The sequence below is a fragment of the Stegodyphus dumicola genome, chromosome 7, assembly GCF_044657685.1.
Source record: "Stegodyphus dumicola isolate Sdum_Otavi_A_Nest chromosome 7, ASM4465768v1".
NCBI classification, from domain to species: domain Eukaryota; kingdom Metazoa; phylum Arthropoda; class Arachnida; order Araneae; family Eresidae; genus Stegodyphus; species Stegodyphus dumicola.
In genome coordinates, this window is record NC_140774.1 from 85,736,461 (window position 1) to 85,762,939 (window position 26,479).

General features: G+C 35.1%; 1 protein-coding gene across 1 annotated transcript in view; it reads right to left on the reverse strand.

Moving 5' to 3' along the window:
* The window catches only part of LOC118192638 (WD repeat-containing protein 27-like), a 169,448-nt gene that overhangs the window by 20,758 nt on the left and 122,211 nt on the right, over nt 1-26,479 (reverse strand). The window contains exons 17-20 of the mRNA XM_085820553.1: nt 23,429-23,562; nt 14,268-14,360; nt 11,368-11,491; nt 4,795-4,892 (exon numbers count right to left, since the gene is read on the reverse strand). Coding sequence (XP_085676679.1) covers nt 4,795-4,892; nt 11,368-11,491; nt 14,268-14,360; nt 23,429-23,562 — 449 coding nt within the window. The remainder of the gene's footprint in view (nt 1-4,794; nt 4,893-11,367; nt 11,492-14,267; nt 14,361-23,428; nt 23,563-26,479) is intronic.

A 26,479-nucleotide genomic window follows, 5' to 3' on the forward strand; every position in this document is an offset into this window, starting at 1 on the left:
GCCAGTGCAAAACAACATTATTACAATCTGATGATAATGTATCTGTTACCAGTATACGGTATATTAGGAAAGAAAATTAATGTAATAGTATTGGGAAGTTAATGTAATGTTAAGGTAAGGCGTTATTTTGTCTTGTCAATCTGATGTGTAGAATATAATGTAATGTGTAAACCATGTATCGTAATATAAAATATGTAGTGTAGTATGTACTGATAAATTATCTTGTTAATTTGATATGTAGTACATTATCTAATACGTAAGCCAAGTATCGTAATATGTAATGTAATCGTAATAGTGTCATATGTATCATAATATATAATGTAATATGTAATGCAATCGTATTAGTGTCATATGTATCATAATAAATAATGTAATATGTAATGTAATCGTAATAGTGTCATATGTATCATAATATATTATGTAATATGTAATGTAATCGTAATAGTGTCATATGTATCATGATACATATTGTAATATGTAATGTAAACGTAATATTGTCATATGTATCATAATATATAATGTAATATGTAATGTAGTCGTAATAGTCTTATATGTATCATAATATATAATGTAATCGTAATAGTGTCATATGTATCATAATATGCAATGTAATATGTAATGTAGTATGTACTGATTAATGAGCAACATGACACAGAATGCAAAGCCCAACTGAAGAAATGTGAATGCAAACTTTATAATAGTATTATGCATAACGATGTAGGCAGTGTATCGAGAAGCCTATCATGTGAATAAGTTATCCTGTATAATGCAATACCTGTGTATAACTAATTTCCTGTGAATAATCTAACCCGTATCGTGCTTATAACCCCCTATTGCGTATAATGTTCCTATGTATTATTAATTTCCCCGTATATAATGTAATGTGTACCCAGTGTATAATGATAATATAATGCGTATCCTGTGTCTAATGCGAATCCTGTGCAAAATAACCCTTTTATAATGTACCAATATAGGGTTTATTAGAAAAGAATTTTAATGTAATAAGCTGATGTGAAGTTAATGTAATGTTAGGATAAGGTATTAATTTGATATGTAGTATATAATGTAATGTTAGGATAAGGTATTAATTTGATATGTAGTATATAATGCAATGTGTAAATCATGTATCGTAATATATAATGTAATATGAAATGTAAGATAAAGGTGGACGTGATGCTGTACTGATTAAACCAAATGGTAAAGGGACAGTGCCCACGTCCTCCGTCGCTTATCGCTTTTGGTACTATCTACGGCAAAAGAACATTGACAGCTTAATAGACTCCATGCTCAACCGAGTATCGGCTTTATAACTAGCCAGGGGTGGCTTTACCACCTACTGATTTTCACATTCTTTGTACTGCTACTCGGGGTAAAAAAAAAAAAAAAAAAAAAAAAAAGAAAGAAAGAAAGAAAGAAAGAAAAATTCGCCCCAGTTTTTGATCATTTGTTTATTTATCCATTCGAACATTATACTACTGCCGAGTTTCGTAGTTGCGGCTCAATTTTTCTTGGTTTGGGTTTGGTTTATTTAATTACGGCAAAGCACACTAGGGCTATCTGCCTAGGGGGAGGGACGCCTTCGTGGAGGACTTTCTGAGGGAAGCTGACTCGTATACACGTTACACATGGGAAAAACCACGAAAACGCCCATGCAGCCAGCCCGTTCGCGGGATTCGAACCTCGGACCGAACTACCAGTGTTCAGCGACTTCGCCGCTCTGCCGCAATTTTTCCTGGATGCATATATTTTTTTTTGTAATAGAGTGTATATAGGACACGTAATTATAAATTATAATTTACATTAGCAATAGCCCTTTAATTCCTCTTTTAAATTTGGGTACCTCCCCTCTGTATTCTAAAATCAGTAATAGCTTTTCTTAATTGCGCCACTGAAAACTAGGCTACAGTGTCATCTGCATTACGTAGAGCTCTCGGCCAATCACTTTCAAAACTTAAACATTCACACATTTGTGTATGCTAGTTTCCGCGAGCTAAGCTCAGTCGCTATTACTAGCAGCTTGAAGATGTCCCGTTTCGGGAAGACCTCATTGATTCTAAAATTTACGGTTTTGTAAATAAGTATTTAAAAAAAAAAATGCAGAATGAGAGGAAGGATTTTAATTATCACACTACACATCACAATTACGCTATTTAAATAGTAAATAAACCACACAGATAATTATCTAATACAGGTCTTCAACCTTTTAGTCCCTAAGAGCGTATTCTAGAATATCGGTTGGAGGGCGGGCACCATTTACTTTTTCAAGGTGAATTTATAGTAGGATGGAGTTAATAATACATTCACATAAAAAAAAAAAAAAAGATCGATTGAATTTTGCTTTGTGTTGGTATCTGTGTTGGACGCAATTTCTATTTCATTAAAAATGAGAAAACTTTCACATAGAATTTTATTAATAACTAAAACATTTTTATTGTGATCACACAGCGGTGGGCACACGTTAAGCGATCTGCGGGCGCCATGGTACCAGCGGGCATAGGGTTGGGAACCCCTAATCTATTGTAATATACACTGCTCGACATTGGAAATGCAACACCAAGAAGGAGTGGTCAGAAATTTATGCAAATTTTAGAGTAGACGCACGTCACTGAGTTATGCGAATGATGTGAAATGCGCAGCTCTCCGACGCATGTGAAGTAAGACATAAGGGAAGGAACGAGCAGAATGGGCAACATTCGTGTCGTTATTTCTGCCAGACGAATTATCGAAGAAAGTTGGTTTCTGTCCCGGAGGATACGTGTAATAGGAGAGAATGCCAGGCTGCCGTCAACGAAGGCACTTCCAGCAGATAGAGAATTTTACGAGGGTTATGGTGATCGGACTGAGAAGGGCGGTTTGGTCCTTAAGTCAAATCGCAATTGATACCCACATGGATGCGAGCACGGGGCATTGGCTATGGCGAACATGGTTGGAACAAGGAAATGTGGGAAGAAGGAGGGATGCAGGTGCAGCCAGAGTGACATCAGCTCGCGTAGATCGACGCATCCGCCGACAAGCTGTGGCGGTCCCGCAAGTCACTTGTACCGCGATTCTGCAGCATGTGCAAGATACCCTAGATATTCTCGTGTCGACCAGAACCATTTCCTGTCGATTGGTTGAACGTGGCCTGCACTCGCGGCGTCCGTTAAGAAGACTGCCATTGACCTCACAGCATACACGGCAACGTTTAGAATGGAGCGATGAGGATGACAGAATGGCGAAACGTCGTGTTCTCGGATGAGTCACGCTTCTGTTTATCCAGTGACAGTCGCCGCATACGTGTGCGGAGTCGACGTGGAGACAGGTCTAATCCGGCAGTAACTGTGGAACGCCCCACCTCGCGACAATGTAGCATAATGGTTTGGGGCGCTATTGCCTACGATTCCAGGTCACCTCTAGTTCGTATTCAGGGCACTATGACGGCCCAACGATACTTGGATAATGTACTGCGGCCGGAGGCTCTCCCCTACATTCAGGGGCTGCCTAATGCAATTTTTCAGCAGGATAACGCCCGACCACACAGTGCTCGCATCTGCCAACATGCTCTGCAAGGTATACAGATGCTTCCTTGGGCACCGTACTCTCCTGACCTGTCACCAATCGAACATGTGTGGGATGGGATTGGACGCCGTTTGCAGACTCTGCCCCTGCCTCGTTCAGAAGATGAATTGTGGCAAATGGTTGAAAGGGAATGGAGAGACATCCCTCAGGACACCATTCGCACTCTTATTGACTCTATGCCTAGACGTGTTTCTTCGTGCATCGCTGTCCGCGGTGGTCCTACATTCTACTGAGCCGACGCCGTTCTCGCTCTGTATTCTGACTAATCATTTTGAAATAAAGATCACTTATTGCTGCTTGCTGTCTCTGTCGTTTTTCCAAATTTCATCATTTTCTGACCACTCCTTCTTGGTGTTGCATTTTCAATGTCGAGCAGTTATAAAATGCATAGCTACCCAGCGACGTCTACATGAGCGATTTTAACGTACGCCTGCATCCACTATAGTGGTAACTAGTATGCTTGAAACAAAATGTAACAATATATCACTCATTTTTCCTTGTTTCCCTCCCACAATTTGGTAAAAATTTCGCATTGAATTGCATAGCTTCTAGAGACATTAGATTATTTCAAGGCTGGAAAGATGAAAAATATGCCACGCCTTCGCCGGGAATCGAACGACGGACCTCTGAGAGACGCGCCTAGCGTGCGGACCAACACACCACGAAGGCATGCCAAGAAGGCGGGAGAAATACCTTACATATTTTCCCTTTTAAAGGGTTTTTAGGGGACCCAATCGCCAAATCCTGGGTGCAGAGAATCATCATCCACCACCCTTTTTAGTTCGGCAGCCACTGTAAAGACATTAGGTATTTTTTGGAAGCAGGCAAAATGAAAAATTAGCAACGCCTTTGCCGGGAATCAAACCGGGGACCTCTGGAGCAGACAACTACACCACGAAGGCATGCCAAGAAGGAACGAGAAATATCTTATAAGCTTATCTTGTATTCTAATCAGAACCAAGTGAACTCTAATTAGAGACATATGTTCATTAAATATTCACCTACATTTTTATTTCTTAGAATTTATTCTGATATGTAAGGGGGTTCTTATTTTCAAGTAACATGTTAATTAGGATTTTAGCCATTGAATAATATAAGTATAGGGGAGAGAAACACACTAGAGAATATTATATCAGTAAACATCATTATTACTGCAATTGATTTTTAAATCAAAGACGTGGAAAAAATTTAAGCATTAATCAGGTTCAGTAAAAATATATGCAAAGTTGAACTTACTTCCTACTTCTCAAATCCCAAACTTTTATGCCATCAAATATCGAAGATGTCAAGAATAAATCATACATATGCTTAGTTAGTTTCGAGTAAGGCGATCCCTGCAACATTGATCAAAATTGACATATTTTAATACAGATATGTATTACCTTTTGCTTAAAAGTACATACTTATGTCTATTGCTATAAGTATACTTATTTTGCACACTTTGTGATATTTCATTCTAAGCATTAAGTACATATACATATAGTATATTTTTTTAGATACATGTAACACACGTTCTTTAGACACAAATATGAAAGAAAAAGAAAAATGCCGTTAAAAACGTTTCCCCTGCTATTGAAAATAATGTACAACAATGAACAATTTTAGAAAGAAAAGGAATAATGCTAAGTTTTATCTGTCTGTACAAAACCACTACTGAATGGCAAGGGCATCTACGACCGAACAATAGCGTATTCCAAGCTGAACTGGCAGCAATAAAACACAGCATAAGCTATCTCCAGGCACGTACCAACGTAATTCATATTATTACGGACAGCCAATCATCAATATATGCAATAAAATCTCCAACTACCAGCTCTCCAATAGCACATGAAATTCAAAATATCATCTCATCCAGCAATAAAACTTTTATCATCACATGGACAAGGGGTCACAGCAACTGCGAGGGCAATGAGAGGGCAGAGCGAGGGCAATGAAAGGGCAGACACCTTTTCAAAACAAGCTGTGATAGAACAGCGAGGCGACCTTATCCGCGTCCCATGGCCCCAATCAGCAATCAAACTAAAGTTGAAACAACTTGCCAACGAGGCTTGGCAAATGGAATGGATGAATGGACATACCGGACGTCGGACACACAGTCTGCTACCCAAGGTTAATGAAGAACGCAGAATCTCCAACTTGCCAACGAGGCTTGGCAAATGGAATGGACGAATGGACATACCGGACGTCGGACACACAGTCTGCTACCCAAGGTTAATGAAGAACGCATAATCTCCAACTATTTTCTCACACAATTTATCTCCGGTCATGGTCCATTCCCCACATACTTCTGCGAAAGAAATCTCTCTTCAACAAATGTGTGTGTATGTGGGGAGATGGGCGACTCTGATCACTACATCCTACAATGTCCCCTGACTACAACTTACCATGTGCGCCATCCCACAAACCCTGGAATAGAATTCCTAAGGTTACTTATCAAGAGGAGAAATGTGTATGAGAACCTTCGAAAGTTAATAGACACACTACACCAATATGGACTCGAGCTGTGCTCCCCAGAATAAGAAACAAGCACAAACCCCCTAACGGCAACGTGATCTCAAAGACTGTATCTCATAATAACTGTCCTCCAAAAGGACTAGCTATAATGCGAGCTAACAATTTATATTGTACCTGTGCCTGCATCCACTGGTACTATGCCATTGTGTCACTGGTAAAGTGTTCACATACTCCACAAGAGAAGAAGTGTATCGTCACAGGGGTGCCTACAACTCGTCAAACACCACCTTAAAACCTTAAACAGGTAACAGAATATACACCAGGTAGAACGTACCAATTTCACATGTGCACTGAACAGCTGACCAGTGCATCAAATGCAATAATTCATCAAAGTACATGTTAAAGTAGCGCACCCATGGACCGTTAAAATCTGAACATTGAACTTAGACCAAATGGAACACTACCTATTTAATTACCGCAGTACAACATTCAATACATAATTCAAATATAACATATCAGGGTGGTATCATAAAGCATATGCTATGCCTAGGTATCATAAAGCATATGCTATGCCAAAACCAACAAGCTCTATAATGAACATAACCTCTTGCATTGTAAATAATCTGTAATAGTATGATAATGCTATATCGTATGAACATAACTTCTTGCATTGTAAATAATCTGTAATAGTATGATAATGCTGTGTCCTATGAACATAACTTCTTGCATTGTAAATAATCTGTAATAGTATGATAATGCTATGTCCTATGTGTTGAAGTATGTTGTAACAGTATGTTGCGCTATGTCCTATACGTTGTTAGTGCTATGTCCTATGTTTACTGTAATCAGGTCCCCTGTGGAAGGGGCGGTGCCAAAACCAACAAGCTCTATAATGAACATAACTTCTTGCACTGTAAATAATCTGTAACCATATGTTAATGCTATGTCCTATGTGTCGAAGTATGTTGCAACAGTATGATGTCCTATGTCTTATTTGTTGTTAGTACTATGACCTATGTATACCGTAATCAGGTCCCCTGTGGAAGGGGCGGTACGCTAGAGAGGTAGTGCATGGGGGCTATACCATTTTTGTCAATGGCGATGGCGTGGTGCCCCTTGTACTTGTTCCTGTCCTGTCCTGTCTGTACAAAGTCTTTTTTCTGTCTAAAAAGAAGGTTATTTGATTTAGTCTTATTTAAACCTTTTACATAAAAAATTCTTAACTACACATAATATTCTTATTTATATTCAAGCAGAATCTTCTATTACTTGGAGGAATATGCAAAAAGCAACATTACTTTTCAGAATTGTGTAGTATATAATGTTAAGAGTATTGTACACATGTAAATAATTTTACTAAAATTATATGTGAAATTGTACTTTTTTTTTTTTTTTTTTTTTTTTGTGTGTGTGTGTGTGTGTGTGTGTGTAATGTAACATGAATTGCTTGAAAGAGACGAAGCTCTGCCGGAAAAATAATGTCTCTTTCTAGAAGCAAGTGATTTTCGAAGCTGTATTTAAAACGTGGACACTGGCAGGCAGAGATATATCCTGATGACAGAGAAAAGCTGGCATTTACTACCGGATAAGGATTTTGGGAGTTCAAGGTAACGTCGTTTGCATTATGTAATTAGCCGGCAATATTCGAACGCCTCACGGACACCGTGCTGAATGACCTTTCCTACGAAGTCTGTCAGACACTCCTAGATGATATCATAATCATCGGGGAGAGTTTTGAAAAACATTTAGAAAATATTAGGAAGGTACTTCAGAAATTGAAGGAAGCCAATCTAAAATTAAGTCCCACCAAATGTAAATTGTTCAGACAGGAAATGACTTACCTTGGACATGTCATCTCTGCCCGAAGATTTGCGTGCGGATCCAGAAAAAGTATCAGCAATTGAAGACTGGAGACGCCCGAAAATGTTTATTAGCTGAGAAGTTTCTTGGGGCTTTGCAGTTACTATAGCAGACTTATGAAGGATTTTTCTTCCATCGCAAGACCCCTTTATAAGCTGAGAAAGAGCAAGCAAAAGTTCTTTCGGACAAAACAATGTAAGGATGCATATCACAAACTGAAGAAGGCTTTAACATCTGCGCCAATCCTGACGTATCCTCAGCCATATAATTTATTCTCTATAGACATATAATTACATCTGCAGACATATAATTTATTCTCTATACGGCATACTACAGCTCTCTATATGGCATACTAGAACAAGTGTGTATCTAAAATGGAGAGGAATTACTTGTGTCACCAGAAAACAGTTGTTTGCTATAATTAAAGCCGTAGAATATTTCCATCATTAACTCCTGTTCCTATTCTGGAATAGGTGTTTGGTGTATTTAATTATGGCAAAGCACACTAGGGCTATCTGCCTAAGAGGAGGGATGCCTTCGTGGAGGATTTTCTAAGAGAAACTGGCTCGTATACACGTTACACATGGGGAAAACCACGAAAACGCCCATGCAGCTAGCCCGTTCGCGGGATTCGAATCTCGGACCAAACTACCAGTGTTCAGCGACTTTACCGCTCGGCCGCTGGTGGGCCCTATTCTGGAATAGGAATAGGAGTTAAAGATTCCTATTCTGCACAGATCATGCATCGTTGACCTGGCTTTTAAATTTCAAGAATCCGGAAGGCCAGATAGCCAGGTGGATACAGAAACTCCAGGAATATGACATCATTATCCGTCATTCGAAGGGATCAAGGGATCATCACATGGAAAAGCCGACACTCTGTCTAGAAACCCTGCCCAGAAACCTGCTGATATTGTTCCAGAGTTGAAGCGAAATGAAAGCTGTTTAATCCAGTCGTACGTCAAGTTACGAATTCAAAATCGCCTGACCCAGACCTATGGAGTGACAAAGAACTCAGGAAACGTCTGTTGGAAGACGGCCAAATTAAACCCATAATGACTTAATGGAATGTTCTATTAGGAAATCTACCTGGCAGGACATTTAGATCTATAATCCTAAGCTAAAACATAGTTCACATAGAGTTCGAGAGCGCTTGTAATGGAGTAATGCAAGGGCTTACGTGCAAAAATGGAGCCAATCATGCAAAGCTTGTGCGGTTCGGTAAGTATCGAAGAAACAAAATGGAAAAAGCAAAGCAAAGCTGCAACGTTACGATCTAGGAAAGCCTTTTGAACGCATCGCCTATGACATCCTGGGACCTCTGCCACGAACTGCTAATGTCAACGAATGCATCCTAGTTGTCAATGATTACCTTGCAAACTAGCTTGAAACGTATCCTATCTCTGAACGTTACCCTTGTTCTTACTGGCCTATCGCAGCGCTGTTCACGAGACTACCGGCTATTCCCCATCGTAGATGCTCTTCGGTCGTGACCTTTGTCTGCCTCGTGATCTCTTGTTTGATCACCCTCCTGACGCGCCTGCATAACCTGACGAGTACGATCAAGATCTCCAGGAACGGTTTGAAATGATGCACAATTTTGAACGACAGCGAGTCAATTTGGCGACGGAGAAGATGAAGAAGCGATACGACACAAAGGGTACAGAACGTCGATTCAACGAAGGTGAGAAGTTGTGGTTATGGAATCCGATTCGACGGAAAGGACTTTTCCTAAACTACATTCACCCTGGGACAGTCCTTAAGCAGTCCTAAACATGTTGAACGACGTCGGAGTTCGGATTTGTAAGTCATCATATTATAGTCTAAAGTCGTTCATTATGACAGGGTAGCGCTTACGATAGCCATAGTACGTAGTCCCCATAGTGCCTACATATAATGTAAAAAGTATATTAAGACCATGGTCCTATTATGAATATAAATTTGCAAACTCACGCGTTTATTAATTGATTTAGTTTTTGATTTGCTGAAATTATTGTTTTAGTATTGCACTGATTTTTTTTAGATATAAATATGACGTCTTGTCTAGGGATTGCACTATTCGGGACGTGGAGTCATTGGGAAGGAGGCAGTGTTACAAATTTTGTACATATGTAAATAATTTTAGTGAAATTATATGTGAAACCGCAGTATTTTTTATAAATAAAGTAACATGAAATGTTTGAAAGAGACCGAACTATGCCGGAAAAATAAGAATACAAGGGCAAGTCTATTTAATATAGAATAAATGGCTATCTCGCTAAATTGGCAAGATATCACCAAGCTGGCGATGGTTTTGGAGACAAATTTTTGTGGCCAAATTTAGCGTGAAATTTCCAAAAGTCGCCAAACATGGCAACATTCTTGTTCGGCTCCTGTATAACTGTAATTGAGTGACTGCAATTGATCTCAATACATAGTGTAACCGTATCCGGCCGTCATATGCATTCGAGTAATTTCGAGAAGTACAAAAGATTTCTCCGCGGCTGGGGTAAAACTATATAAGACCAGAGAGATCATCAGCTCTCAGTTTTTCTCAGTTGTTAAGTTCAGCGTGAGTTCGGATTATTAAGAGATCTCCGAAAGAGCTTCGTCTTTTTAGATGCGTTGTATTTAATGTTCTTACTAGTTTGAATTACTGGTTGTAGTCTGTGATACTGAGAAAAGCAGTAAGAGTATTTTTTTGGGGAAGTTCTAGAACTGTAAAGTGTTTCTTTTGGTAAAAATAAATTTTATAAAGCTATAATCGGTTTTGTGTGCATTCAGTCCATTACGAATCCGTACCTACGAAACAATAATTTTATTGAGAATTTTGCATAGAAAATTTCAGAATTTTGTATCTCTTTCTAAATACTGAACACAGGAACATGGGATACCGTTTCTCTTTACATGGTACACAGAAATCTTGCTTTTTTTTTGTATTGTCCTTTTAAATGCCTCAAGCTCGCATTTCGGTCTTCTCTGATGTTCAGAATTTATTGATAATATTAATTATTAAAGAAAATCAAGGATTATTAATGAAAAATACCAAACGATTAATACCACGTATATGCTACACAGACCCGAGAATTATTTTCAAATGTTTAAATGGCACATGATCCTTTAACATGCTTAAAGATCGCTACTAATATAGAATCCGGTTAATAAAAATTAATCGGGTTTTGTATTAATATTAAACCAAACTTATACTTGTTCTTTGTGATAAACATGAAATCCATGCATGAAATAATGCATTTTTATTTAATTTTAAATCATTTTGAATTTCTGAAATAATTTTTGTAGCTTGTTTGTACTTTCTCAAAATTTATTTGGCATGCTAAATTTAACGAGAATAAATCTAATCTTGAAAATAATAGTAGTAAATAGCCTCTTGTACAGTGAAATTAAGACTTCTGAAATATTTTTTAACGAAAAGAGAATTATTTTACGGATTTAAGTTCTTGTAAAATTTTCATTGACAGCATTAGGTAATAGCTTTCTAAAATTTTTATTACTTACTTCATTTATTGCAATTAAGTGAGCAGGTCGAGTGCCAATATTATCCGAGTGCCATATAACTTTTCCAACTGCCATGTCAATTACGTCGATAGATTTGGAAGTACCAGAACATAGCACAATATTTAAAATACGTTAAGGTAAGCAGTAATTTGTACATTGAATATTTCCATAAATTGTAGTTAATTGCTACAATATTCTAAAATAATTAGCATATAATTTATTGAGACAAAACATTTTTTTCTCTAAAATATTGAAGACTAGTTTTAAAATGTTTTCAACAGGTATTTAAATTACTTATAGAAGCACTTTTGAAACACTCTGTACTTCCGAAATACGGAAAAGTGTCGACATCATCTGTCAGTACTCCCAAGCAGTATCGGTATCGAAAGGTTTTTGTAGATTCTAAAACGTGTAAACAAGACAACAAATTAAAGCAGAAAACAATTATAAATAGAGCATAATTTATCAAAAAGTCATCCTCTTAACAGGGAATATTGATCTAATGTAACGAAGCTTGTAATATTTCCAAGATTTGAATGATTTTTAAAGTATTAGTTTAACAAATGTAAACCGTGTCCACGAATGTCCATATCTGGCCTTTATTTTCGTAAATGGTGGTCGTAGACACATACTTCCACCTATAGAAATGTTTTTAAATGATGCAAATATTCATATTTAGGCATTATTAAATTAAAAATATAGTTTTACAAAAATTACGTAATGTTGTATAATACACTGCTAGTCATTAAAATTGCAACACCAAGAAGGAATGATCTGACGAACGTCAAAATCACATAAAAGGAAGATGGGGTTGGGATATGCAATGATTAGTATTTCAGTGCATTTAGACGACGCAGGAGGGAGAAACGACATCTGAAGCACTGTATAAAAGAAAAGCCGCGTAGTGGATTTCTCATTCGGAAAGCGCTTTGTAAGGTCGGAGTTCGCTCAGAGTATCGTGTTATGAATCGAATAAGACGAAGAAATGCTTATCACCAAGTATCGAAATTTGATAGAGACAGGATCATTGCCTATCGAGAATGTGAATTATTGTTTCGTGATATCGTCCGTCACACTGGTCGACATCCTACCACTATCATGCGAATATGGAATCAATGGGTTGCTGAGGGTCATACTGAACGGCATGCAGGAGCTTAACGCCCTCCCATGACTAACGCCGAAAGGACAGACATATTGTGAAGTCAGCCCTGCAAAACCGTACAACCACATCACGGGAACAGGATGATAAACAGTTACAGGCATGTTTGCAGCACGCCCAGTATCCGCTCGTACGGTTTTTCGATGTTTGCAACAGTGTGGGTTATCAGCACGGTGACCATTACTTCGTCTTTTCTTGACAGTGCACTATAGAGAGAGACAGTAATTCTGGCTCCTCGAATGACAAAGCTGGATACAGGAGTGGCACAATGTCGTCTTTTCATACGAGTCCCGGTTCTGCGTGCAGTATTCTGATGGCCGTATACGTGTCTGGATACTCCGAGGAGACCGCACGTCATCTTCTTGCATTCGATATCGTCATAGGGGTCCTGCACCTGGTGTAATGGTTTGGCCAGCCACTGGGTACACGACACGCACATTTCTAGTTCGGATCGACGCTAATTTGAATGCAGATCGGTACATTTCTGACATCTTACGTCCAGTGGTTCTGCCATATCTTCGAGGCCTGCCAAACACCATCTTCCAGCGAGATAATGCATGACCACATGTTGCACGTCGTGTTCTGTTCGTCCTCGATACACGGTGTATTCGATTGCTGCAATGGCCAGTACGGTTTCCAGATCTGTCACCCACTGAAAACATCTGGTCATAGGTTGCTAAGACACTGGCTCGCCACCCCTTTCCGGCTAATACGGTTGTTGAAATGTGGCAGAGACTTGAACCAGCAGTTGTCCGTTTCTGTCATCCAAGCCGAGTTCGACTTCGTGCCTAACCGGGTAACGGCCGTTTTAGCCGCCAGAGGTGGAAGTCGCTTCTACTAATTTCGCACACCTGTGAAAGCTCAAACTGCTTACAAATTTAATCATTTTGTCTTCATGCCATACCGTTTACGTACAATAAATATCTTTTTTTGTATTTGCTTTCCTTCATGTTGCAATTTTTAAGGCCAGCAGCGTGTAATACTTATTAATGCATCATACTACTAGTTATCTGTATTAATAAATCGTATATACTAGACTTAATTTTTAAAGCATTAGCGGGTTTCCTCAAAAACATTTCGCAAAATTATTATAGCAAATCTAAGCCGTGAATTCTTTTCCGGAAAACGGTTAGTCTAAATCATTTTATTATTGTTAGTGTAAAAAAAAAAAGTTTTTTGTTTTTGTTAGTTTGCTATTACGCTAACAATACTTTTTTTATTGTTAATGTAAGTAAATCTTATAGTTAGTGTAAAGAAAACATAAAATTTTCTCATTTATACAGTGACTGCTTAACAATTTTCGTCTTTCCCCGCACCTTGCGATAAAATTACTATTCTTATCTAAATATTTATAAACTAACCCATGAATTTAATATCCATTTCTCTTCACTGTTCAACAATACCATTTGGTGTTAAAATGTGTGAAGATACGCAGAATAATTTTTTTCCTTCGAAGAAAACAGTGCTTTTCGTTTGAAAAAGCGCTTTTTTCTATGGATATAAAAAGTAAGAATACAAGCTGAATTTGCCAATTATTAATGTGAGCGTTCGTCTCATAATCCTCGAATATCTTAATACTTTGCAAATATTTTCAAATTTTATTTGCTGATGCAATTATATATTTGCTCCTGAATTTATACATTTAATTAATATTAAAGATAAAAAACAAAATTTAATACTAATATTAGGCATCAAAGATATCACAAAGCTTCCAAAGTATTATCAAAGAAAAAGGATATTTGAAAAAAACTGATTTACAGCAGCAACGCTTATTAGCCGTTTAGACTCCAAAGGAATTGTTTTAATTAATTTCAAAGCACTTTTATTCATGTACCTATAAAATTTCAATAAAAATTTAAAATGAATTAAATACATTTTACAAAAATATAAATATTACAACTATATAAATATGTGAAACAGTTATAAATATATGGAATTTTTTGTAATATATGTGCAATTTTAGTAATTTTTTTCTTCTTTTTTACTTCCTTGTACGAAGTAAAAAGGAAATATTGTAATCGCGAAAAGTTTCAGGCAGCATATTTCAACGAAAATATCCATTTTGACCGCTATCGAATGCAATTTAACGATGTTTTTGCGTGATATCTGTACGTAAGGACAGAATAAAAAAACTCTTTTCCTTCAAAAAAATTATAAAACTGCTTTAAAATTAATTCTGAAGAGAATTTTTCGTGGCGTCTGTACGAACGTATGTACGTACGTACGTATCTCCCATAACTCAAAAAACGAGTAGCCTCAGAACGTTGAAATTTTTTATATAAGACTACTATAACATGTAGATGTGAACCTCGTATTTTGGTTTCAATCGGCCGCGCCAAACATATATAAATATGTTTATAAATATATCCACTCTGTTACCCGGCTCAGTAATCTCAGTTTCTTTACTCTTATATGTTTGTAAATTGTACATTTTTTGCTTTAAAAATGATTGAATTATGTTGTTTTTATCTTCCGGTTAAGGGTTTTATGCTTTTAGTAAATCTGTATGCAATATTTTTAGAATTATCAACAATTTTAAAATTGTTTAGTGCCGCTAAGCCTAATTTGATGGCGGCTATTGCTCTTGTTTACATTTGAAACAGCTGAGTAGTGGATTTGTTGCCAATCTAAAGAAACTTAGCTTTGCAACAACAAAGATAACGCCTTCATTTATTATTTCAATCATGCTTAATCCTTTCTGGAATTTTTTCGAGGAAATAAGCGTTTAAGATTTACTTCGTAATTTTTAATACAGATATTTTGAGTTTTTATGTATTTTTGCCTTGTCGCGAAGTGAAAACTGAATTAATTGAATGAGAAATACTCAATCGTCTGTGAAAAACTGTTTCTTTTTTGTTTTGTTTGCTTAATTTCTTTTATACATCATTCTAGCTTTATTATAGTATTTGAATAGAACATGTGGCAACGATTAGATAATTCTTTAAATAACATAAATTTTGTGCATTTTGAGTTATAATATGAATGAAATATAATACTGTTAAATAAAGCTAGCGCCAGAGTGTCGCTATGGTAAACAAAGTGAATTTTAAAGAATGCATTTATTCTATTGTGGTTTATGCCCTGTCGGCGAAGTAGGTTTAATTCAATCTAATAAGTTTAAATAAAATGCAAGAAAAAATGCGTATAATTTAATATTCCGTACAAGGAAGTCATGTGGTGTACACATCAGATTTTTTTAGTTTGTGTTTTTGGTATAATAAAAACTTTGGAACAGAATTCATAACGATGATAAGATCTTCGCAGATCCTTAACGTTTAAAATTCCAAATTGTACTTATTTCTGATAATATAACGATAGTAGCAGAACCATCTAATTCCAAGCAATTTCTCCGTTTCTAAAATTATTAAATGAGCAAAATTATGAAACATTTTGAATAAATAATTGATATTTTCATTAAGCCTTTCAGTCACTCACTTAGGGTGAAAGAAATAGATATAAAATTATGATTTTCTTTCTGTTAAGGAACTGATAACTATGGTGTTATGTAATAACGGATCTGATTTACTGATATCAGACATATTGAAAGCAGACAGTAGTATTTCCAAGTAGTAACGTCGTCTTTAGAATAAACACAGGATGACAAAGTAAACTATCTTTCAAAAATGTAAGAGCAAGTACAGGAAATCGAAACAAGCAGACTTTGTGATGGAACGCACCCTTGCGAAAATCATGCGTTGGTGGTACAGGAAGTTGTTGAGCGTCCAGGTAAAAGCGTTCTTGCTGGAGCAAATCTTCATTCTCCTCACGAATTTTGAGCGGTATGTACTGCTACACGAACGAAGGGCTCGTTGACATAAATTTTACCTGTGAAATGTAAAAGGAGCAGCTAGCTACTCAGAAGGGATACAAAACACTATTCCTGAGTATCTTCTTTAAGCAACTAATCCTTTTCCGTTCGAAGCTCTACAGATAAATTGTATGTCGTCGAGCTCCGCATTTTTGTAGTGATATCTACCGCTTGAAATCTGCATGGGGAATGACGTTTTACGTCAGCAGAACGCTTTTCTCTACCACTTAATTGTTGATGTTTATTTAAATAATAAGTCCAGATAAGCAGAAGGAAATGAATCATTTATTAGGAAAGTAAGCTCAAATAGCCCAAACAGCACCACAATAGCTGGAAATAACTTGAGGCAGATATTTAACTATTCCTCTTTAGCACATGAAATAAATCGTAATGTTCCTCAAATCACTCTCAGGATAAGCCGCAATAAGCCTCAAGATCATTCTTAGGACAAGTTCAGCCAACCGTTAAGTCTCACAGCCGATTCGAAACTGATTCACAACTGAATTCCCTTCCACGACTAAATGGTCTTAGACATCAAGGTGCCTGGGCATAGTGCCCTACTCCAAATCGAACAATATGTAAAAGTCGATTTTGAAAATAAGTGCAAAAAATTTCTTCTAAGTTTGTAGATTAGGATTTTTTTGAGGCAGAAAGATGAAAAATAGCAAACGCCTTCGCCGGGAATCGAACCACGGACCTCTGGAATACCGGTCCAGAGTGCAGAACCACTACACCTTGAAGGACGCTAGGAAAGTGGGAGAAATACCTTATAAGTTCAGATGCAAAAACATAGGTGAACAATGTCCAAATGAAGGGGAAACACCACATAAAGGCTTTGAAAATTAGAGTCACTAGTATAACAAGTCACTTGAATAATAAGCATGAAATCTGTTGAACTGAACAATTTCAAAACCGTTACACTCAGAATTAAAAGATCTATAACTCTATGCAACAAATAAACACTTAAATGTAAGACATGTGGACACAAATTAGATTAAACCCAAAATAAACAAAATTACCATTCTAAAAACAATAAATAAAGCAATACAAAATACAACAACAATACAGAAAAACAAAAATATAAATAACAAGGCTTGAAACACTGCATACCACCTCCTCCTACTCTCTAGATATACAAGAAGAGCCTCTCTTATAAGAATTACTACTTGCTTCAGTTATGCTTAATAAATAATTAGCACAAGAATTTGATATTACTCTGAAAATAATCCGAAATATTAAAATTATTACATTCTCTTTCTTTCTCTTTTAAAGGCGATTTTTAATTTTCCATCTTTTTGATTAGGAACGAAACCCTTGGATTAATATTATTGCTGAAAACAAAATGCGTATTATCACTGAAATGTAAACCATTTTTTTTTTTTTTTTATTTTTAATCAAAAACAGACAGGAAAATATTTCTGAGACAAATAAGTTGTACAAAAAGCAAATAGATATCACAAGATAAATTCTCGAACTTTTCGATAAGGTATTATCTTTTCGCACCAGAATTCTTCAGTTGTCGAATTCAAAAGAATCCTTGTAATGACTGTGGTTTTATGACCTTTACTTGAATTTCAAAGGGAAGAACTCCTATTGACAACGAAGGAGTCGGCTTATCATCTTTCGGATTGCTTTAATTTTAACTGCACTCTAAAGTAACGTGTAAATTCATCGAGCGAAGCATAATGTTTATATGCGAAAATGTTTGCGACACTTTCTAAACTTTTATTCCTAAAGTATGCATAAACTTGTTTAAATGTGCGAAAATATCTACCAGATGTCAGAATCGATGTTCCAATTATAGATCACAAATTGCTCCAAAATGTCATTTTCTTTTTTTTACGTAATATGCAAGCATTATACAAGCATTTACGCTTTATACAAGCATTTCAGCATCTTTTGAAAGAGAACGAATCCCTGTGTAAAAAATCTGATGTGTACACCACATGACTTCCTTGTACGGAATGTTAAATTATACGCATTTTTTCTTGCATTTCATTTAAACTTATTGGATTGAATTAAATCTACTTCGCCGACAGCACATAAACCACAATAGAATAAATGCATTCTTTAAAATTGACTCTAGTATTTGTTTACCATAGCGACACTCTGGCGCTAGATTCACTTAATAATTATATAACAGTTAACTTATATATTTCGTTCATATTATAACTCATAATGCACAAAATTTATATCATTTAAAGAATACAATTATCTAATCGTTGCCACATGTTTTATTCAAATACTACAATAAAGCTAGAATGATGTATAAAAGAAATTAGGCAAACAAAACAAAAAAGAAACAGTTTTTCACAGACGATTGAGTATTTCTCATTTAATTAATTCAGTTCTCACTTCGCGAGAAGGCAAAAATAAATAAAAACTCAAAATATCTATATTAAAAATTACGAAGTAAATCTTAAACACTTATTTCCTCGAAAAAATTCCAGAAAGAATTAAGCATAATTTAATTGTCAATAATAAATGAATGCGTTATCTTTGTTGTTGCGAAGCTAAGTTTCTCTAGATGGGCAACAAATCCACTAGTCCCCTGTTTCAAATGTAAACATCAATGGCCGCCATGAAAAAAAGGCTTAGCGGCACTTAGACATCTTTAAAATTGTTGATAATTCTAAAAATATTGCATACAGATTTACTAAAGACATAAAAACCCTAACCGGAAGATAAAAACAACATAATACAATCATTTTTAAAGCAAAAAATGTACAATTTACAAACATATAAGAGTAAAGAAACTGAGATCACTGAGCCGGGTAACAGAGTGGATATATATATAAATATATTTATATACGTTTGGTGCGGCCTATTGCAACCAAAATACGAGGTGCACATCTACATGTTATAGCAGTCCTATATACAAAATTTCAACGTTCTGAGGCTACTCGTTTTTGAGTTATGCGAGATACGTACGTACGTACATACGTTCGTACAGACGCCACGAAAAATTCTCTTCAGAATTAATTTTAAAGCAGTTTTATAATTTTTTTGAAGGAAAAGAGTTTTTTTATTCTGTCCTTACGTACAGATATCACGCAAAAACATCGTTAAATTGCATTCGATAGCGGTCAAAATGGATATTTTCGTTGAAATATGCTGCCTGAAACTTTTCGCGATTACAATACTTCCTTTTTACTTCGTACAAGGAAGTAAAAAGTAGCATTTCATGCTGGGTATCCAACCCAGCACATTTTTTTTTTTAGCAATTTGCTTACAGGGTTCAGTGCTAGGCTTTTTTCCGCCCAGTGTGATACGTGTCCCGTACTGCTTTCAAAATTTTTTTCGAACCTAAATTCTGCCTCACCGGATGCACAAATTTTAGCGCCAGCCTTTCTCCGACAAGCACAATATTTTTGACAAAATTCACAGTTTACAAAGTAATATCTGCTAAATTTTCTGGGAATGTTTTTAGAAGCTAATTATTTTCTAAAAACATCTATTTCTATGATGAATAAGCAGTACTACGTCATTATGGTTGAGCTATCTTTCGCTGTCAATAGCAGTGTCGAATCTGCGCGCGATCTCAACACAGGAATTCCTGACTAAATAGAAACGGACAGGCCTTTTTCACTTGATTTCATGTTTCTTGAAATAATTATTTACTATTTATACCATCCTTTCCTTTCGATGTAGTTTCTAGTTCACAAAATAGTAACTGTTCTTTGATAATGCTAATTGTCGTCTAAAAATAGGACAAGGAGGAGCAACTGGCAACACTCAGAAGTGTCGGTAGTTTTGTTGCACAGCAAAATCAAAATAAGGAAATTTCTAAAATTTTTTTGAAGCTGTCCTTCGACATATGTTGTGTTATTTTCTCAATTCTCAATTCTATTGCTAGACAGTGGAATTTCTTCCATTATCGTTTTAGCTTCTCCGTATTAACATTTCTTTCACAACTCAAATAAAACTTTTTTTAATGTTTCAGCGATTTTAAGTTTTTTTTTCCCTTCCCTCCAGAGCTTCAATTGCTCCAGAGCTTGGCTCTGTACCTTTGAGATAAATCCTAACTTTGGCCGAAGTGCACCGAAGCCTTAAATAAGAGGGTTCAGGTACTTTTTTTATGTAATTAAACAATGTTTTCAGCAGAAAATTCTTTCGATCTCGAAAATTTTATTTTAATAATAAGTGAGTCTTAAAAATAGATTCTTTCTCCGAGAAAAACTCTAGGAAAGAAGTTAAGACTTCTCAGCCAGAAAAAAAAAAAAAAAAAAAATTCCTTCCATATGTCGGAGGCTTATTCTTCAGGAAATGTAGCGAATTTATAAGAGAGGCTAAAAGTCCTACGCTACTGATTTCCCGTGTAAAAAAGCATATGCAGATTTTTTTTAGAACGAGTAACCAACTACTAGGGGGGGATGAAATTTATAATTTGTACCGAACTATACGTTTGTTTTCAGCTAACCCTCGGACTCGGAGAGAAACTTTCCCCATTGTCACATTCTGCAGCGAATTAATTATTTATCAATTTTTACTTATCGCTTTACATTTCACTTTAATTTTAATTGTGTAGTTTTCTAATACGTTATTTTATTATTTTAATTATTAATTCCTTTAATTACTTATTATTTTTATAAGCAATCTAATAGCTGCTTGCCTCACTATTAGATCTGAAACTTCGTATCAGGCGTCTAATGCTTTTAAAGATGCAACAAAATTTTGACTTGCTTATGCCAAGCTTCGTTTTCTTAAAACGTTTCTGATTTATATGCGACGAATGATGGAGGCTGATAGGTAAAGTCTAGTGTATGAATGTTAAATGTCGCTTCAGATTAGCAGATTTGAGTGATCCATTACAGTAGCCTATAACACGAACTGAGGTCCCCTTTCTCAACTGATTTCAGCCGCTATAAATTCGAACTTGATATAATTGCTATCATATTTCATATCTTCTCCAATTTTTCTCAGAATGGAAGAGGCTGAATAATCGCATATGTGCCAAGCTTTGATCAGATTAATACACAAACTGTAAAGGTGATGAAGGGGTCACGAATCACCTAATACCGCAATCTACTATCCTTTCCGAAAAACAAACAGGCAAGAAAACATTAAAATAATAATAATAATATTTTTTTAATAATAATTTCTGAAAGGGTTCAGATTTTAACGTTCGCCCAAAAGGACTTTTTCAAAGCTTAATATTGTTTATCAAAATAGATTATTAGTAAAGATGGCTTAGAAGGAATAGCGAAACATTTTATAGGATACTAGATGAATACACATTTCGAGCAATGAGAGAATGCTATGTATCTTGTGTATATTGGAAAAATGAAAATATATATAATGTAATTAAAAAAATATTCAATGTTTTTAATAAGCTGTGTCATAATTTATATTTTATATTTAACTGAAAGAGATTAAAATCTTAAAAACTGCATCTATTGCTTTTAAATAGTTTAGTTTATTCATCAATAGCAGACAGATTAAATTTGAAAGATAAATATCTTAAGTTTTGCCAAATGGCATAGAATGAAAAGTGAAACAGCACAAAATCGCATTTCGAGACCAATCCCTTTCGGAGTGCGGAAGGAAAAAAAAAAAAAAAAAAAAAAAAAAAGAAAGCTTTGTTGGTAAATAAAATATTTAATCTGACTGACATTTTCATGGTCTCCTACGCCACGAATGGCCCGCAGACCATGGCTGATCTCCCGTTAAAATAATGAGACTTAGTTTGTAAAACAAAAACGTAACAGAAGTCACGGATATTACTTGTTTTATGTTCAAAGCATACCCCTTTGAATCCATACACCGAGCAGCCCTGTTTTAGCAAAGTTTAGAATGATTTCTGCATATCTATTTCACAGATAACTGACAAGAATATAGCTATTACTCAGACGAAATGGTCCCTAGATGATACTTTTCCCAGATGTTCCAAAATGCTTAAATAAAAATAGCATTGCAGTCTGTACCAAGGGAAAAAATTGGATAAATTGATTGAAGCAAGCCAAAACTGTCGTCCCTTTTCACTTACAAAATTTTTACCCATAAATGATGATAATCTCCATTCAGAACACTGGAATTTAAAATACCATGTTTTAGTTTTCTACAATCGATTTAAAAACAAAATCGATGATTTCTCTGACAAGTTTCAAAGGATTTTTGCATAATAAACACAATCCTGTTTTTGATCGTCAGGCAGAGCATATAGCACAAATTGGGAAGCAATGTTTTTCCTTGCCCAAGTTTTCCACTCAAATTTGAAATACTGCTTTTAGACGCATCTGTCATCACAGTCAAACAACGGTCTTCCTGCAACCAGTTTGTGATTTTTGCACAGAGTCTCTCATTATAAACAAAACTAGGAGATCCAAGTATAGTTGCATCTTCAATCGTTTCTGTACCATTTTGGAACTATATACATTACGTGAATATTTGAGCGCAGAATAAATAATTATGCCCATATACTTATGTCATAAATTCCACAGTTTTAGTAAATCTGTTTAGTTTTTAATCAGTAAAATTTTTCTGATTAAAAAAATTAATGTTCTCTTTTTGCTTCATTTTTAATATGTAACAAATTTCTCTCACTAACTAAATGAAATGATGTCATATTTCCCACCATACTTAAAAGGGTTGCATTGGAATGTTGCAAAATTATAAATTTAGATAATATGTGTTACTTCCTGAATGGCACTGTTAACTTCTTCGTAATACAGTCAATGCCATTATTTATGTGTCACATCAGGTTTTGATTAAAATTTATTTATAAATTCATATTTATACTAAAATACAGATTAAATTTAAAGTAGTTATATAGTCAAAGAATTTTAATTGATTGATCCCCCATTTTCTGTCTGAAAGTTTTATCTTTGATTTGTTTTAAAAATAAGATTTATTATTTTCAATGAAACAATATGGTTTGTACTTTTCACTCTACTGCCTCATTTAGCCGAAAATATATACCACTTAAAAAAAAAAAAAAAAAAAAAAAAAAAAAAAAAAAAAAAAAAAAAAACTCACCCTCTTTCATAAAATGTAAATAAATACACAGTAACATTCAGCTTAAAGAAAAAATCCTCTCTGAAAAGACTCGAGCTATCTTTCACAAGCATAATTTGAATAAAAATTCTCATATATACCTCTTTATATCATTCTTCTCTGTGCTGATCATGTAATTAAACAAATGCAATTTATTTCCAGCAGCTGCTAATATGAATTTATCAAGGTAATAAAACTGAACTTGTTCAACAGCATCTCTGAAGCTAAATTTCCGCTACAATGAAAAAAAGAGAGGGGATAAAAAGCAAGTTAGTAATTTAGTATTAAGTATGAAACTTAAGCTACAGTAATATGTATTAAATATGTATCTAGAAGTTTTCATGCAGTTTTACTCAATGTGCAATTTAAACATTTATAACAAGAATAATTTATCTCATTTTTTTCAATACTAGGCATTGGGTAAACAAATTAATTCAAGAGCTTTTTGCCTAACGTTTTTAAACATACAGATACGTTGCTATGAAATTCCTTTCATTTTAATATTTTTAGCCAATATCAAGAGAAATTCTAAGCTTAAAATTACGCAAGTTTTTAATTTTGCTGTAATTTCTAATTATTATTATTATGATTAATTGCCTGTGTTTTTAATATTACTTTTATTTTTAAACTGGCTATGTTGTTCGAGAAAACCCCAAGTTTCTTAGGATTTTTATTACACTAGATAATGATGATTCATTGGAGAAATATAATTTTTTTTTAATATAAAGTTCTAATACGAATGTTTCATATCGAAACTTTCCCATTAATAACATCGCCTAAAAAAGATTTTGTCGCCCAACTGCGAGTCCGCCTTCGAAAATAAAAGTTCCTTTATATTCGCTTTATAACTTATACAAACTACACATTTAACTATAAAACGTTTAATGAGTTTCTTTGCTCCAATAAATCTAATAATTTTTAAAAAATTATTATCTAACACTGAAGGGCGTCCATGCAAGTATGTAATATGGTACTTTTTAATCAAATGTTCACTCAGTCTACTAGACGGTAAAATAATTAATGGACGCTTAACATTGTAATATAACAAAGAATGCTGAATGCGACTTTTCACTCGTAAGAGATCGTCTTCAAAGAAAGGCCTTAGTGCCACCAATGTACAATTTCAAAGGCTTCTTGAAATTAAATAAATGTATATTATCTTTAAAATACACTTGTTGTATTCATGATATTAAATGCCTTAATGTTTCTTTGTGTTGTTCTAAAGCCGTTACAGGCAGAATTTCATGCAAAGGTTTACAACTTGGCAAACAATTTTGCCTCTTGAAACTTTTAATAAATCTTTTGCAATAGCATAGAATTAAAACAATTTTGGGTAAGGACGATGTGTTATTTAAAAGAGTACCTAAACTTTCATTTTCCAAACAAGTATGAAATGAAAATATAGTATTAACCTTTTTATCTGTGAGCCACCCCTTATCCTGAGTGACGTTGGGTAGTTCAGAAATCGGCAAGCCGAAGGGTTTTCAACCAATTAGGGCTCTGTCGATTTATTACATGCGCTTTTGGAAAAATCCCTCTAGAAAGAAGATCTGCTGGATTAAATTCCAATGGAACATGATTCCAATGAAACCTCAGCAAAATCTCTAAGATTTTTGACGTTCGGTTAGCGACGAAAGTTTTCCATCTATGATGACAACCATACTAGTGCAACCTTAGAATCGATCCAGTAAAGATTTCAAATTTGCAGTTATTCAGAAATTCCGAACAGAACTACCAACTTTGATAGTAACTGCACTCAGCTCTAATCTAGGAATACATAAAGAGCTTAATAGAAGCAAACCAAGTCTTTATGGCTACAATATTTACTTTACATTCGCCTTCAAATTCTTGCCGTGAATAAATCACTATCGCGTACGTTCTGAAGAATCATAAAGTATCTATATGTTCTACTACATAAGTTCTAAAGCATCACAAAATGTGTGGAATTGCATTTTCTCTGGGAATTTTAATAGATTCAACAACTGGAAAATCCCTCTGAAACTGAATCCATTTTCCAGAAGTATCATTAGGAATTAGACCATGCCAGTCGGTATAAGAAATCCAAAGCTGTTGATATATAAACTTCACCATTATCATAGGCGGTGATAGCAGACCAAGAGTATGTTCACTGATTAAGATAACATTTTTCACTTGGTAACATTTTTATGGAGCATGAGCAAGTCTTAAATAATACAAAAGCATCCGACACTGAGTTTCAGCATAGCCCTAGGACCTTTTTTGTTAACTCCACAAGAGTGTCAGCTGAGCTGCTTTCACTTTCAGCTATACAGTTGACAAACCCTAAATCATTTATTAAGTTCTAGATCAGGTGACCAATTCCGCGGTTCAACAAATATTGACTTAAAGATGTCAACTGATCGCTATTTCACTACTTTAAAACCTTTAGCTTCTAATGTCTCAGAAATAAAAATAACCGTAAATATCAAAAGCGTCTTCAATACATTTCTAACCAAACAAAAGGTCGAATCATGTTAAAATCATTCCTTATTATCTCGGAGATACACGCCGAGTCATTTTCCAAATCCACGGCAATTTGTTTCAAACATCTCGTTGCCAGAACCGAAGAAGAAGCCATACCGTAAGTTATCCTGTTTAATCCATACTCCCATAGTTTGTCTTCTTCTTTTCTGTTTGTTTGCCAAAATGTACCGATAAGAAATTATCGGTACATTTTGGCGAAATCAGCCGTAAATGCTACAGCATGCGTTCTAAAATTATTAAATACAGACAATACAAACACTACATCACGCTGCATAGTTGGATATACACATAATATAGAATTTAGGAACTTTCTGATAAACGAAGCATCGAACACCACAAGCAATTTTTGTCGTAATCCGGCTTAAATACAGAATGATGTGGAAGAAACATGTATTTTTTAGAAAAATCGATCTGTGATTTAACTACTTATATGATCCAGCTCTTCATATTCGGTTATAAATTCCTTATAACTCTTTTTCAAGCTAAAATTTTGCTTAAATTTGCATTCCATGACAAATAAAGTAGAAATTGCCACCTCTTTTGTGTCCCCTGGTTTTTTTTTAGTGGAATCCTGAAATGGAAGCTTGACGATGAATCTACCGCCAGAATTGACCTGGTAATTTGCTTAAAAACGCCTTTTACAATATTCT